The sequence below is a fragment of the Sprattus sprattus genome (genome assembly GCF_963457725.1).
Source record: "Sprattus sprattus genome assembly, chromosome: 6".
NCBI classification, from domain to species: Eukaryota; Metazoa; Chordata; class Actinopteri; order Clupeiformes; family Clupeidae; genus Sprattus; species Sprattus sprattus.
The window spans coordinates 32,990,523-33,007,027 of NC_137925.1; the positions used below are offsets into that span (position 1 = coordinate 32,990,523).

At 38.7% G+C, this 16,505-nt stretch overlaps 1 protein-coding gene across 3 annotated transcripts; it reads right to left on the reverse strand.

Moving 5' to 3' along the window:
* Nucleotides 1–2,275: 2,275 nt before the first annotated feature.
* phykpl (5-phosphohydroxy-L-lysine phospho-lyase) lies at nucleotides 2,276–16,303 on the reverse strand. 3 transcript variants are annotated; one of them, XM_080841076.1, is made up of 12 exons: nucleotides 16,192–16,303; nucleotides 15,977–16,095; nucleotides 12,852–13,011; nucleotides 11,369–11,443; nucleotides 11,192–11,279; nucleotides 10,998–11,114; nucleotides 10,813–10,895; nucleotides 10,497–10,722; nucleotides 9,220–9,374; nucleotides 8,449–8,538; nucleotides 3,316–3,446; nucleotides 2,276–3,146 (listed from the first exon to the last, which is right to left on the reverse strand). In XM_080841076.1, the coding sequence occupies exons 1-12, from the start codon at nucleotides 16,248–16,250 to the stop codon at nucleotides 3,085–3,087; spliced, it is 1,365 nt and encodes a 454-aa protein (XP_080697202.1). In that variant the 5' UTR covers nucleotides 16,251–16,303; the 3' UTR covers nucleotides 2,276–3,084. The 3 variants fall into 3 exon arrangements, with proteins under 3 accessions (XP_080697202.1, XP_080697201.1, XP_080697203.1); XM_080841075.1 differs by having other exon boundaries at nucleotides 2,276–3,161; XM_080841077.1 differs by having other exon boundaries at nucleotides 2,276–3,161; nucleotides 15,977–16,091; nucleotides 16,192–16,235.
* Between the last annotated feature and the right edge of the window lie 202 nt (nucleotides 16,304–16,505).

Here is a 16,505-nt window from a genome sequence, read left to right on the forward strand (position 1 = left end):
AGCTAGAATCTTGTCTTCTCTCCTGCATTACACCTGTTATTACCATTATAGCACCACCCAGTGGCGGCTCGTCCATAAGGGCGATTGGGGCAACGCACTGCCTATGGGAAAAGGAAGAAAATAAAAAAAATGATAATCCCTGATGTATAAATTCAATTGCACGACTACATGTAAATGTAAATTTCATATTTTTTTTCTGTCGGATTCTACCACTAGACCGTCTGATATGCCTCTGTATGTCTTTGTCGAATCAGGTAACAGTCATTCAGTCAGCCTAGAGTCGTGATTCAAATGGCCCCGCCCCTTCAGGGCGATCTTGTGCGAAATGAAAATCGCCCCAGACCTCTCCCATTGACTCCCATGTTAAATGCGTTTTTTTCACAAAACAGAGCTCTCAATGCATTCTCTATGGCTTCCGGGAGGGCGAGCCCCTCCAAGTCTAGTCATAAGTAAGCGACGCAAAAGCCTATGGTAAAACGCAATGAGGACGTCACACAGCTTCGACAAAGACATGTCAAGATGGCACCTGTTCAGCACAACAACTCCATCCGCTCTTTGACAGAAACTTCTTTTTAGTAAGCGTAATATTGAAGATAAATTGACCAAAAAAACAATTAGGACTTCCTAGACCAAAAGTATCCATTCAACAGTTTTCTACAAATGGAGGGAAATTGGAACCAAAGAAAATCGCGGTCGTGAAGTGGCTAACGCGGTCTGTATCTATATACCACTGTCACCTATCATAGGTTTCACAGTGTGAACTAACTTTAAATCATTTTTAATGTGATGACTTATTTTGCTTTTGTAAGCCAATACTTTCAAGATCAGTCAATAAATATCGTTGGTTTTGACGTATGTTGCCCCCTTCTTTATGTTGTTAGTGGACATATCATGTGTCCTGTTCAGCTATGTTACATCATACAACATTTGAGACGTGTGGATAATGAAAAAGTGGGATCATTTAATGTGGAGCCGCATCATGTTTGCTTATGAAGGCTCCTGAATGTAACTTTCTTCCATAGCGTTCCACTTGTATCTTGCTACTCTAGCTATGTAGAAAGAGGGGAGATATTACTGTTGGTTGCTGCCAATAGTGGACAAAAAGGTTTTGCTGTATGAGTAAATCGGATAACTTAATGAACCTACTGAATAGGTCGCCTTAATCATTATCAAAAAAATTGCCCTCCCTGAGAATTTTTTCAGGAGCCGCCACTGGCACCACCTACAGTACAGTAAGCTACACCGCATCCAGTCTTACATCTTGCTTCGATGGTTAAACAAATTCATTTTGCTAAACGACAATTATGTCTATGTATTATGGATGAAATATCAAATGGGGTAATGAAAATATTCTACTTTTTCAACATTCTTCTTGTTACCACAGCTTATACAGTTTTTTGGAACATTCTTGAGAGCCGTGTACTAAATTTGATTCAATGCATGTTTGGATTTTGACTTCAGCATTTTCAATAAACTGTAAAAAGGCCTTTATTCCCTCTTCTTTTCCATAAATTCACACTTACTTTGCAAAATGATTGTGTAGTGAGCAGAGAGGGCAGTGAAGAGTGGGGACTTATCTGTGTAACATCTATCTCATCCATAAGTATGATATATAGTCCACTGATTTAAAAAAAAAGTGTCACTGCAAACTTATAGAAGTTTAGTTACAAAACTACATGAAACTGATTAATGTTTTAACTGCCTCTATGTAGCTAACAATCAATCTTCAGAGCTCAAAGGTCTTGGCGACAAAGGTTGACTTACAAAAAGCGGCTTAATGGCGGTTGTTTTTAATGACTTTGGGGAAATGCCTGATAGCAGATAGAGCCATTAACTATAAGTCAGTTGCAACAGTGCTAAATAATATTTGAAAAAGTCAGATGGCAGTGTGTCAAGATGATTTTAAATGTTGAACTGTTTCCTTTGGAGTTTTTTGATTAATTGTATTCAATTGTGAATATTGTTTCTAGATTATCAAAAAGATGGCAGTTTCATTGTTTGACTGTGGTGTTAATGTTTCTCTGTGAGTTCTGGGGCCAGCTGTTTGGGGGGGATGTTGAGGGTTGTAAGCTTGTCAACAATGACAAGTCAAGTGTGGGATGTTGATGTTTCAGTTAAACAGCAAAATGTAGTTGTCTAGCTAGCCCTTCCGAACTCAAAGGCTCAAGGTCAATGTATTTTTTTCTGCTTACGCTTTCTGCATTCTCTTTTCAGGACTTTTACCATTTTGGTGAAGTAAAAAATAAAACATGTTCTAAACAGAAAAGGAGTTTATTTGAACACGTGGAGTGATCAGTAAAGAAGACACATACATGATTAACATACATGGTGAACAGTTTTTTTTATCATAACAGAAGAAAAGTGGCAAACCCTTTAGAAATAACCAGATCCAAAGTGTATAGGGTCTTTCACATGTTGCGAGAGACAAAAAATGTAAAGTATTGCAAAAAAGTTAAAAAAAGTTATTTGGCATTATTGTCCATGTTATGATAAAACAGTTGTAATCAATGGAGATGACTTTGCTTAACTACTGTAAGTTATCAGTAGCATTTGCAGTATCTTGGAGGTCTGCAAATAGTTATAAATACAATTTTAGGAGTAATCTTCTATATAAAACAGAGGGATACAAAGAAGTAAAATTACGTAATTAAGTGTACAGTACTGCAGAGTATGCATTTACGTACACAGTTCTGGTCCATAATATATCCATTACCTATTTGGAAAGGTATTCTTCCTGTGATCTTTGCTTTAAAGTAACTGTTTAAGCAATTGTTTTTCTGTCCAAACAGTCCAGCTTTTCCTTTTTCGACATATCAATACAATGTTGATCTGTGGCTGGGACACAGTACTCCAAAGTCATTTTTTTACTCTAAGAAGGTTGCTAAAGCTTTTCTTAGCTTTAGCTCAGGATACAGGGACATAATTACATTCAGTACATTTAAAAGAAAGTTATTGTCTTCATAACAACAGGTTGTTATTTAATGTAGCAGATAATTGTTGATGTGAGGATGAGAATTTTAAAAAAATCGACAATGACAGGCGATTTGTACAACCACAGTTCTGTGAATTCATTGGTCCTCAACATCATGAAGTGTTTATCAGATGATCCTCGATGAAAGACTGTTGAATTTCATCCTTGGACCATTCTGAAAAAGAGCCGTCTAAACAATGTGAATAATGGTTGTACATTATTTTCAGATTGTGAAAACATTTAGTAAAATCCCAACTATTTACTACATTGCTGTTAACTGGAAAAGCTAAATTGTGTGTATATTATAAAGAATATCTAGTTAGACCCACTGGCACTGCTGTTACCTTTAAGAATCTGATCAATTGCCTTGGCAACCCGCTCTGCATCTTCCATACTAAAACACATAGGTGGTTTGAATTTTATGACACTTTCCCAAGGACCATCAGTGCTGACACAGATCCGTTCATCTTTTAACCTAAGTGCAAACAAACAACATTAATCGACATGATGCATATCCCCTGTTCCACCATGTCCCAACTATGCTCTATTGGATTGAGATCAGGTGACAGTGGTGACCATTTAATTGTAGTGCACTGATGATATGAGTTTTGTGACATGGCGTGTTATGCTGCTGAAAGTAGCCATGGTCAGCAGCAAAACCCAGCTAGGCTGTGGCATATAAATGATGCTTAATTGATGCTCAAAAGCGGCCCAAAGTGTGCCAAGAAATGATCCCCCATACCATATGCCATCAAAATGAATTTGAAGATGATACCAAAACTAGTTGCCTGATAAAACCATATCTAATGTTGCGAAGATGAGCAGCTGAACAGGTATACTCAATGAAGTGGCCGGTGAGTGTATATATATACAGTCATGGACAAAAATATTGGCACCCCTGTACTTCTGTCAGATAATGAACCACTACTCCCAGAAAATTGTTGCAATTTCAAATGCTTTTGTATTCACATGTTTATTTATTTAGTTTGCATTGGAAAAACACAAAAAATCTGAGAAATAATGTAAAATCTGACTTTATTTCACACAAAACTCAAAAAATGGACTGGACAAAATGATTGGCACCCTCAACGTAATAATGTGTAGAACACCCTTAACAATAAAGAAATACAAATATCTGAAATCAATTGCTTCAGGATACCATGAATGAGGTGTCTTTACACCTCTCTACTGGGATTTTGGACCACTCTTCTTTTGCCAACTGCTCCAGGTCTCTCACATTTGAAGGGTGCCTTCTCCCAACTACTGATTTGAGATCATGCCACAGTTGTGCCATGGGATGAAGATCTGGACTAATCTCGGACACTTCAGAACTCTCCAGTGCTTTGTCTTAACCATTTCTGGGTGCTTTTTGAAGTGTGCTATGGGTCATTGTCCTGCTGGAAGACACATGTCCTCTGACCCAGTTTTCTGACACTAGGCCCTACATTGCGCCCAAAAATTATTTGGTAGGTCTCAGATTTCCTGATGCCATGCACTCAATCAAGGCATTGGGTTCCAGAAGCAGCAAAGCAACCTCAAAACATCGGTCCAGCTCCACCATATTTGCCTGTAGGGACTGTGTTCCTTTCTTTGAAGTCTATAAACTGCTTTACCAAAAAGCTCTACTTTAGTCTCATCTGTCCACAAGACTCAGACCCAAGACATTCTCCCAGAATGATTTTGGCTTCCCCAGGAAGGTTTAGGCAAACTCCAGTCTGGCTTTTCTTTATGTCTCTGTGTCAGCAGTGGGGACCTCCTGGATCTCCTACCAATAGCATCTCATTTCATTCAAAAGGCGACGGATAGTGTGAGCTGACATCGTTGTACCCTGTGTCTGCAGGGTTGCTTGAATTTATTTGACAGTTGTTCTAGGTTTTTTATCCACCATTCAAACAATCTTTTGTTGCATTCTGTCATCAATTTGTCTCTTCCTTCCACATCCAGGGAGGTTAGTGACAATGCCATGGGCTGTAAACTTCTTGATGACACTGTTCACAGTGGACACAGGAGCATTAAAATATCTGGAGATGGACCTGTAGCCTTGAGATTGTACAATTTTGGTTCTCAAATCCGACAATTCTTTTTTTTCTTCTTTCTTTTCTCCATGCTCAATGCGGTATACACAGACACACAACACAAAGGTTGAGTCAACTTTGCTCCATTTTAACTGGTTGCAAATGTGATTTTTATATTACCAGCATCTAAGATTAAAGGAGCATTACATGATTGAAATACAATTATTTCTTACAATTTTGAAAGGGTGCCAATAATTTTGTCCGGTCCACTTTAAGAGATTTGTGTGAAATAATGTCAGATTTGGCTTTTCTGTGTTGTTTCAGGCATTTAGAGCAGTTATTTGCAGAAAAATGACAATTGGTCAAAATAGCAATTTTTTTTATTCCACCAAATAGTGATTTCTGAACTCTTCTTAAGTTAAAACATTAGTATTGCGTTGTTTAAAAATGAATATGAACTTGTTTTCTTTGCATTATTCGAGATCTGAGAACACTGCATCTTTTTTGCTATTTTGACCAATTGTCATTTTTCTGCAAATAAATGCTCTAAATGACAATATTTTTATTTTAAATTGGGCAGAAATGTTGTCAGTAGTTTATAGAATAAAAGAACATAACTTTTCAATTTACTTTAACACATTCCACTAAAAAGTAAAACCAGAGAAACTGATCATTTTGAAGTGGTCTCTTAATTTTTTCCGTGGTTGTATATTCAAGGCTGACAACTTGCTAGATAATGAGTGGCAGGCCCATGTTGTTAAAGAGGCCCCTTCGTGCAGGACAAGAATGATGCCAATGACAAGACCATGGGTGTCTGCATGGACCCCCAATCCCTCCTCCTCTGCCCCAGATTGAAAGCATAGGCTCTTTACTACAATACAAAACTTGCCGTCCACAACTTTACAATGTATGACGTGACATGGAAAGGGCATTTAGAATAAAATGTCAGAACACTAATCCATCTTTTAAGTGTCCAGTTTTGCTATGGTAGTTTCTCATCAAGTGTTAATGATGCAGATTCTTTGTGGATGAGAATCCCATTGAACTGCATGGTCATGGCTTCGGTGGGATTTTTTCTTCCTTTCCCCATATATCCGGCCACGCCCCTTGTTCAGAGATGCGTTGCCAACAGTATTTCTTGCCCCTCCAAACCCCACCCATTCCATGCCAAAGCAGAGACAGTAAGTTCACATTGAAAAGCAGTTATAGTTCCCCAACACGCTGGTAATTGAACTACTGGTATATTTTGCAGGGCACAGTTTCAAACCGCTCAAGCGAACCTTTCATTTTGAAAACTTTACTTCATGTAGTGACTGGGATGTTTGTGCATGTATACATCAAGAGCAGAGCAAGAGGTGGAAATTGAAGGATCTGCTAGAAATAAATCATTTTTAAATTAATTTTAATAAGTTTGTGCACATCCAAGTATTGCAAAAGGGGTCCAACCAGTGGCGGTTCTAGGATTTTTCTGAAGCAGGGGCCACAATGGGGCCAAATGTAACCTTCAGGGGCCAACAGTGTCATCACCATCTGATATCCAGTGATGACGCTGCTTAAATAAACATCAATTTGCGACAAGGCAATACACACATACTGACAGTAAAGAACATCTACTTCTAGTCAACTATCCAAAAGCAACAATGAATAACTCAGTATCCCTTTTGAAACTGAAATAAAAAAATCATGAATCAGTAATTGTAATATATATATATATATATATATAAATATATATATATATATGTTTTAATTCAGTGTGCATAAAGGGCACATAAAACACACAAAACATAAAAGATAGCAACAGCTTTTAACTGTAGGCCAATATACAACAACATATTCTCTCTCTCTCTCTTTCTCTCTCTCTCTCTCACACACACACACACACACACACACACACACACACACACACACACACACACACACACACACACACACACACACACACACACACACACACACACACACACTCGAGCATGGATCGGGACGAATTTTTCTGTCCGAGCCCGGCCCAGTCCGACAGAATAGTAACCGAGCCCGGACCGAGTCTGACAGCCATTCAAATTTTTTTTTTTTCGAATGCGAACTGAGCCCGACGGAATCAATTTCTCAACTGTTCATAGCTACTAATGCCACATTGACGTTTTTTATGAATAGCCTGGCTTTGTTAAACGGGGGCACCTACAGCTAAATGCTCTCTCACACAAACAAGTGTTGTTAAACGCACAAGCGTGCACAATAAGGCAAATAAGCATATTAAAATAAATGATTCACATTGCAAGAACGTTTAGTAAAATGATGCGGCTCCTTTAAGAAGAGCACGTACGGGAAGTGACAACGGTGACGCATAGTTTGGACAGTAGCGACAAACATTTATGTGCTGTAACAGTGTTAACCAGTACGTGAGTTTTATTAAAGCATAGCGTGTGTAATGTGTAGCTATTTCATTCCGTTTGTTAACCTTTCCTGCTGTCTGTAATTACTAACCAGCAGCAGACGTAAAGGACAGGGAATTAACCCCAAAGTCAAAAACATGTAGGCTAATCTACTTCGGCCGTGGAGCATTTTACTCCCCTGCAATCTCCAACTACGTTCTGAGACAGACAGCAGGAAAGGTTAACAAACGGAATGAAATAGCTACACATTACACACGCTATGCTTTAATAAAACTCACGTTTTATGATACCCCAGTGGAGGCACAACAGATAGGTCTTACCATTGAAGATCTTTTTGCAAGCCGACAGTCGTTCTGAAACTATTTACATTTAACCATCGAGGTTTAATCCATGTTGTTGTGGAGAACGAGAGTTGCATGAATCATATTTCATTAAAACATCACACTTCTTACATTGGACATATCCAACAGCCTAATTAGAATCTGCATAGTCTACTAAGCAGAAATATCTCCATACAGTAGATTTCCCGCTCTGTGTAACCTCTGGGTACAAGTGCACCATTTGAGATTCAGAACAGAACGCTTCTTCTTCTATTCACTTGTATTGACGCAACCGGCGCACTGCCACCAACAGTTTAGGGGTGGAACTGCAGCAGTGATCATTTAATTCTCCGCTTGGCTTTCTCGCCAGGTGATTGGCAGAACAGGGGCCAATCAGGGGCCAATCAAATTAGAGGAGGGGCCTCGGCCCCCCTGGCCCCGCCTCTAAATCCACCCCTGGGTCCAACTAATGGCAATGGTCCGGGACACACTGCTAAAGCCACAGATGCTCACCAACGTCCCAATATAGGCCAAAGGTATAAGAGCTTATTCCTCACAAATGCTGTGTTCAAATTCATATTGCGAATCAGTCGTGTTGAATCCTGCTTAATGCACTGCCTGAGCTCCTACATCAATGCTGGTTTCCTTACGAACCTTTGCTCTGTGCTAATGCTTTCATTATTGCATAAATATTTCTGTATCCACCATATCAGTATCTAGCATATCTACCTATATCAGTATAAAGATCTTACTTCTGAACCAGATGTGCTGCCTCCAATGTAGCTGGGGTTCTTTCTGTCTTGTCTTTCACCATCTCAAACCCAAGAAATAACCCCACGCCCCTAGAAAAACACAGCAGTCAAAATCACAATTCCTTACAGGCACAAACACAAGAAAAACGAAATGACTTAATGGGCATACACTTTTTATTGCTGAGAGTTGTTTCAACGTTGTTGAGAGCCAGGGCTCGAAGTGGGCTGGTATGCCACAGTGCGTATTACCAGAATTTCTTTGATTTTCCTGCAGGTTGCGCTTAATAGGAGGCAATGTTTAAAAATGTTAACTGCATATGGATACTACACAGACACATCTGGTATTGAGTCAGCCTTTACACCTCTTCCAAGCTTGGATGTTCAATCAACAGCACAAGAAAACAAACATCTTTGTCCTGTGTATAACTGAAATGTATGGACTAGCTAGCGGAATGTGGTCTAGATAGCTAGTTGTCTGTAATCTCTCTTCGTCTGCCAGATTGCACCTGAACCACCAGAAATATGATCAAAATGGTAATACGATCAAAACTGACTAACATTTCCTATGTTTAAATATGTTTTTTCTTTAACACCACACTGGACTTGAACCTGCATCTTTGGACATAGAAGGCAGGAATGCAAGCAAAGACACTAAACCTATGCGTCCACATGTCTGTCACTAGCATTTTACTTACTTTACTGCTATTCTCTGTTACATAAGCAAACACACTTTATTTAATTGTAACCTCATGTTATATTCACAGCACTTACCGCACCTCGCCGATTATTGAGTGTTTTTTCTGGAGTTTTTCGAGGAGTTCTTTTAGATGGCCCCCAACCCGAGTGGCATTTCCTCTGAGATCCTCCTTTTCTATGACATCAAGAACAGCCAGTCCAACAGCACAGGACACAGGATTACCACCGAACTGCATAAATATAAGCAGCAATACGAGGAAATAACTATACAATATTTAATTTTTCTGAAATAACATTTAGCTAGCCTGGATACCAGCCTGAACTCCGCCCACAACATTTTTGGGCTGGGAGATTCAGTCTGGAATCGAGTTAGTTGGGAGAGATTTAACGTTTCAAAAAGGTTGAAACGCAATCTAAACCAATCAAATTGTAAGGGCGGGCTTTATACGTTGATGGACAGATATAGATAAAATATACCGGAATATACATCGAACAAAGATGGCGCCGTCTCGGGAGCTTAGTGGGACATATTTTATATGATTTAAGCTATCTACACGACTTTTTTATGTCTACATTGACTCGGTTAGTTGTGTATACGCAAAACCAGTGTTGCCGAGGATTTTAGGTTCTAACTAAAGCACTCTAGACCATTATTGATCGGTTATGCTAACGCGTTGGCCAAAATAATCGTTGAAACTAATGGTAGCTTCTAGCCTTGAGTGCTAATTAAGTAACGTGAGCAGGCATATCTCAGCAGATATTGACAGCGCATTCATTTTGAAAGAGGAACAGAGAAACGCGATCAAGGCATTTGTCGATTGAAAAGATGTTTTTGCCGTCCTTCCTACGGGAGCAGGTAAAAGTTTAATCTGTCAGATGGTAATACTACGTTGCGCTGATTGGTTCTAGGTATCCAATTCAGCGAAGAGGAATTTTCTTTCCTGGTTCGTTGAAACACGCCCCATAATCACAGCCCAATTGTCCGATCTCAGACTCATATTCTGACTAGAATTATGAGTATGACATCGTCAGGCTAACATTTAGCAGGAGACATGATTAAAAGTTACTTTCAGACACAGCATTCCAATGCTGTCCTTTAGTTTGCCTCAACGGACTCTTTTTCATTTATTATTCTTCGACGGTTGTGGGTGTTGCAAAGCAATACAAAAAAAAACCTGTTATTGTAACTGAATAAAACGTCTGAGGGGATTTGCGAGGTGTCTGAGCAAGCTATGTAATGTTAGCATACTACTACCCACAAAGTTAACAGCGATGTATTGACAGAACATTATCAACTCAATGACTATTTAAATGCCCATGAAAGTAAATAGGAGAGAAAATGACAAACTAACTGTATTGAAGTATTCCACCCCATTGCCCGTGAAGGCTTCTGCTATAGCTTCTGTTGTGGCCACACAAGCCAGTGGATGACCATTGCCCATAGGTTTGCCCATAGTCACAATATCAGGACAGAAATCTTTCCCCTGCATCTGAAAGGCCCAGAAGTGGCTCCCGACTCGACCAAAGCCAGTCTGGACTTCATCAGCTACGTATACACCACCAGCATCTCGTATATATCTATGTGGGTAAATATTTCAAAGAGTAAATACTGAAAGCTAAAACATTAAAATTGCACTGATATTTTCTACTCTAATCTTTTATACTCACTCCGCCACCTTTGGGCAGTATCCATGGGGAAAGATGATCTGTCCTCCAACACTAGGCAAGGACTCAGCAAAGAACGCAGCAATCTATTCACAATAACATTTAAAGAAAGTAAGTATGTAGAAAGGAAGCAACATTGTTGAAACAAAACAATTGTCATGAATCTTTGGAATGGTTTGAGTTCATACCTTACGGCCTTTGCTTTGTACTTGATCAATCACACTTTTGACAGTGTCAGCATAAGCCTGTGCGGGGTCGGGATGATCTTCCCTGTACATACCCCTGTAGGTGTCTGGCAGAGGTGCCTGCATAAATGAATACACATTCAATAAAAGTAGTGGGACTAGAGAATATTTTCTTAATCTGAGATGAGATGACGTACCACATGCACCCATTCTTTTTGGCCTCCCAGCTTTTTAAATTTGTATGGGCTAATATCAATAAGGGAAGTGAGGTGACCATGGTATGCACTGAAGAGAAATGGCAAAACAGTTTGTTGGTCTCAGTTTTGAAGAATAGTCTTTGCAAAACGTTTGATATTCTAAAAAAAAGTCCTTACTGTTCCAGCACCATGATATCTTCATTCTGGGTATATTGACGGGCAAGTCGGAGTGCAAGATCATTAGCTTCAGAGCTTAGGATAAAGAATAGAGAGTATCATGTTACACACAATCCATGTGTTGGGCAAACGACTGACAAGCATGCTGCAATTAAAATGAATTAAAAGGCACATACATTTGACGGAGGCTAGAAAGGTAGGAAGTGATAACAAATGCTTGTGACATGAGCCTTATGTTGAAAGTGGCAAATAGCAAAGTAATAGTGTAAGATTATTCAAAACTACATTTTTAAACAATTGCATTCAGCATGGTTTTTAGTGTATTCACTCTTTAGCAACATACCAAGTTAAGAATTCTTCAAAATGTTGGTGAACAATATGTATTCTATTGCATTGAGTGGGTGAACATTACATCATTAGCTCAGTGTTGACAAGAAATATAGACACACAGATTGAAATATCTGAACTGCAACAACCACTAGTCTTATTGCACAACAGTAAAACACTATACTATTAACATTACAACTCAATGAATGCAAAGACACTTGAATGTGTTGCCAAAGCACATCAATTCCTTAAGCAATCCATACTGAACCAGGAGAAATTAAGCAGACTGACATTTTTTGCCTTAAATTATAGTCTTAAGTATTAAATGAAGCTGCAGGTGACAAAATTTCACATTGGCTTTGCCTTAACTAGTATCTGGAACGTTCAAACTGAATTAAGAAGATCAAATGAGTCATTAACAGAAATAAATAGCAATGTTGCATGTTACTAAGCAAACCGGGGTTAGGCTACATTGCGGAGGAGGAGGAAGAGGAGGAAGATGGTAACTAGCTTTGTTCGCAGGCGAGAAGGGAACTAGACCAGCAGCAGCTGCTTCTCAAATAAATCAAGGGAAATGAATTAACTGGCATGATGGCAAATGATGAGGTCTATGAGACCAGACATGGTGTTGTATTCTGAGAGTGAGTGCATTGTTTACTTGAGCGCTACCCACATCATCAGTTGTGCTGCTCAGTTGGACATCAAGGTAAATAAACAGGCTTTCCAACGATATAAAATACAATACCAATTAGCATTGTAACGACGAAGAAAAAAATCGACCAAACGCAAATTTCTAGTTTATATAATTGCCACCACTTACATGTTTTCTGTACCTTCTAACCCTTTGAGCACACTGTATACCCACTAGGAGTTTTTTTTATGTATCATGTATATACCATATTATGTTTGTTTTTACATATTGTACATCTACCATGTGAGGGACTTGCAATACGTTCAGCCCACGTTTTAGGGAAATGGTGGCTTTCTTAGAAAAATATATGATTATTTATTTTGCTGGGGAATCTCTCCAACAGCTCCAAACATATATACAAAACAAATTAATTCAGCACGTGTTCAAAACAATACATACATACAATATTGCAAGTGCAACAAAGTTTGGCTGAAGAGCACACTTTCTCACCTAAGGTGGCCTTACCCTGAGTTGACAAAGTAGAAGACACAAATCTTATCTGGCAAAGTGGCAGAAAGGCGAGCTGCGTAGGTGACTATATTATCATGTAGAAAGCGGGTGTTAGTGTTGAGGAGCTCCATTTGAGATGCAGCAGCTTGAGTTACATCAGGATGGCAATGTCCCACTGTTCCAAATGAAAACAACACATTTATACACAATCAATTCATAAGAACTATAATGTTGGGGCTCAAAGAACTAATTTAAAGAGTCACAATGAAATATTAAAACACTGTTATAACTAAATTTGCACCGAGTATTTATTGTCAAAAATGGTTGTAGTTGCTTGCCTGTGCGACCAAAAATAACAACAAGTATTATTTTTTTTTTAGAAATTACATCAAATTTCATCTTATTCACAATCTGCACCCATCTCTGTGTCCAACTCCACACCTATTAGTATTTTTTGCTCACAAAGTCGTTCCTTAGACAAGGACAACATTTCATTAGAAAGTGTTGAACTTACGCTTTTTTGTGCAACAAAGCATTTAGGAGCAATCATATTCTCAAAATACAAATCACTGTGCCTTTCTTTGCCCATTTTAACATTCCTGCATCTTAGCTGTAACATCGAAATAAATTAAATAAAATATTGTCAAATAAATCAGTTATTAAAACTTATTGTAGCATTGTATCCAACACACAACTGGTGTTTTTATGCAAAATGTATAGCACCTTAATTATTCACTCAGAATAGCATATACAACAACCCGTTAAGTCTATAATTCAGGATGACACTTTTCTTGGCATGGACAATATCTTTACTAAATTCTTGCTCATTTTCTCACTTTCTGCAGCGACCAAACTACACATTGCTATGCGTCTGCTAAATAATTGACCATTACCATTACCTTCACACTTGCAGTTGGCATTATTAATGGAGTGGAGACTGCCAGGCCTATATCCCTGACCGTAATCTCCAAAACGAATCTCTAATGTTAGCCCTGCTACAGACAATTGTGACATACAAGAAATAACATAATTCACTTTACGCTAGTCACATGCTCTTGAAACGAACGATAAAATCGAAAACATCATCAGGGTTTAGATATAGCCTAGTAACTGTGTTGTAATGGCACTAGTTTATGTGCGGCGCGCATTGATACTGATACTGATATTGTGTGTATGTGTGTCCTACGTCAGTTGATGAGTTCATGAGTCATGAGCAAGCAGCAGGTTGATGCTCCAACTCCACAGTAACTTCAGGTAGGAAGACAGGAATAGTTTTAAGCATATATTGAACTGACACATTCTCAGCCCATTCTTAAAGTAACACTATGTAACAATTTTACCTCAAAAATAACAGCTTCAGAATCCTTTTGGTGGTACTGACTTGTAATACAAAGAATGGTGTCTATGCCACTGCCACAGCACACCTGGTATTGCAATATGTAAGAGTGGGGTACAGGGCACAAGACCTACATAATGCTTTATGGCAACACCTGTTGACCTCAAGGAGACGCTTTAGGACCCTCAAAGCTAAAACAGACAGGCTGAGAAACAGCTCTTATCCCAAAGGCATCATAGCACTTAATAATGCAAAAAACTGACCCGTATTTGTCTCTCTGTTGTGTTATATGTCTTGTGTTTTTATAGTGTAAATATACATATATATATATCCGATATGTCCAATCTATATTTGTATTGTTTTTGTGTCTGAGAGCTGCTACCTTATTTTCGTTGTACTTGTGCAATGACGAATAAATATATTCTATTCTAGACCCATGCGCTAGCTATAAGAGGAAGCTGGTGCAGTATTCTTTGTATGGGCATCATGACTGAGGCTTTAACTCGTTGGCCATTAAGTTACAAAAGGAAGCATGTCAGATGCCAACTTGGCCTTCTATCGGTTGGACTAGTCAGTAATAACTTATTTACTGACTTGCTATGTCTTGTGTTGCGCTTGCTTGATGTTTGCCTGTGTTGATGTTTGATTTGTGTATAATCTTGTGATATTACTCTGCCTTGTCAGTCTACATCATTTTACCGTTGTTTTTGCTGGTTCATATCCATCAGCTTGTCAACAACTAGTAGTAAAAATATAACAATACTTGTATAATTGGGCTTTAAAGTTAACATTTGTCAGCTTCAAGTACGTCTGCCTCTCTCGTTGTTCTTTAGTCACCTGGCATATTTGTTTTATAATTATGCAGTCACCTTGCATATTCGTTTTAGGATGCTCCCTAGTTGACATTATATATTGGCAGTCTCCACTATATTCGATCGGATTACAAAATGCCATTAACAGTTATACATTATTTACTTATTTACAGTTTAAATGGGGAAGTCTACCATTTGATTTATTTAGTAAAAAGAGGTGTATAAATGTGTCGATGGCTGCAGTGCAGAATAGAGAAATGCGTGGGTAAAACAGATGGAAGAATAGGCTGTTGTAGTAGTTCTTTTAAATGAGCAGTTCAAATGCCCAGTGTATATGTTGTGTTGGTCATAGCGGCATTGGTTTGTGTGTGTGTGAATGGAGGCAGCGCATCAGGTCTAGAGGGAAACTTAACACACGTTGGCTGTAAATACGTCACTCAGTGCAAATAAATGCCCGCCCAGCATTTTCTTGGAGGATCCCCCCGAAGGAAAAATAACCTTAAAGTAAAACTAGGCAACAATTTCACACTTTTTGAGGTATGGTTTTATAGGCAACTAGTTTTGGTACCATTCTCAAATTAATTTTGATTGCATATGGTCATGTGAAGGACAGATAAACACATGTGTCTTCCCCACTGGCCATCCAAGATATGCCCTATGTAGGTCTGTGTAACGGGCTTGAACACCCTGCAAAAAGAAGAAGAAGCTGGGAGAAAAGCTTTAACACGCACGAGATTGCCAGCTATACTGCCAAAAGACACCAGTTAGTATGTTGGCAAGCTTCTATCAGTGGCAGCTGGGCTGTTGTTGGTGTTTGCAAGGTTTTTGCATGCCTTTTAGGTAGTTAACTTACTAGTTTTAGAAGAGAACTCCGTATTGCCGCTTTAAAAGCTTTGCAACCAAACTTGTCTGTAGCAGTGACATGTGAACAACTCATATTAATACAAGTTGTAAGCTATTCATTGAAAATAAAAGAGGAAAGGAAACTCTACCGTGGTGTACGTTACTTATGCAATCCAGATATTCCATTCCGTTCTCGTCATACAAATATTGTCCTCGTGCCTTTAGGATTTTAATCGGGTCATGAGAAAAAAAGAGGCGACAGGACTGCCTAGAGAGGATACAGGACAGAACACAAGGTTTTCATTACTTCCTTTGTTTTTTAACATGTCACCATGTCAGTACTTAAACCGCAATAGCAACGTACCCAATCAATCTTTTCCGCATTACCAGCGTGTTTTCTTTACTGTGAAGTTCAGCGGCCATGATGAGGACAACCGATGGCAAAAACTATCCAGTATGGAGGCTATCAGCTAAACTTGCTCTGATTTTATCTGTGTGTGAACCCAGCGAATATTTCAATATGGCCGACATTCGTCATTTTTCAAAATAAAAGTCGAGGCGCATCATCAGTTTTTTTTTTTAAATTATAGAATACATTAAAAAAACCCTCATCTACCAAACTGTAAGTGCTCCCATAGGTATACTCTGGGGAAAAAAAAAAATCAAATGCTATTTGAT

Coding starts and splice junctions, on each gene's coding strand:
- phykpl (XM_080841075.1), bottom strand. CDS start 16,250: ATGGCCGCTGAACTTCACAGTAAAGAAAACACGCTGGTAATGCGGAAA. Junction 16,096..16,191: donor ATGCGGAAAAGATTGATTGG/GTACGTTGCTAT, acceptor TATCCTCTCTAG/GCAGTCCTGTCGCCTCTTTT. Junction 11,444..12,851: donor TTCTACTTTGTCAACTCAGG/GTAAGGCCACCT, acceptor CTTTATCCTAAG/CTCTGAAGCTAATGATCTTG.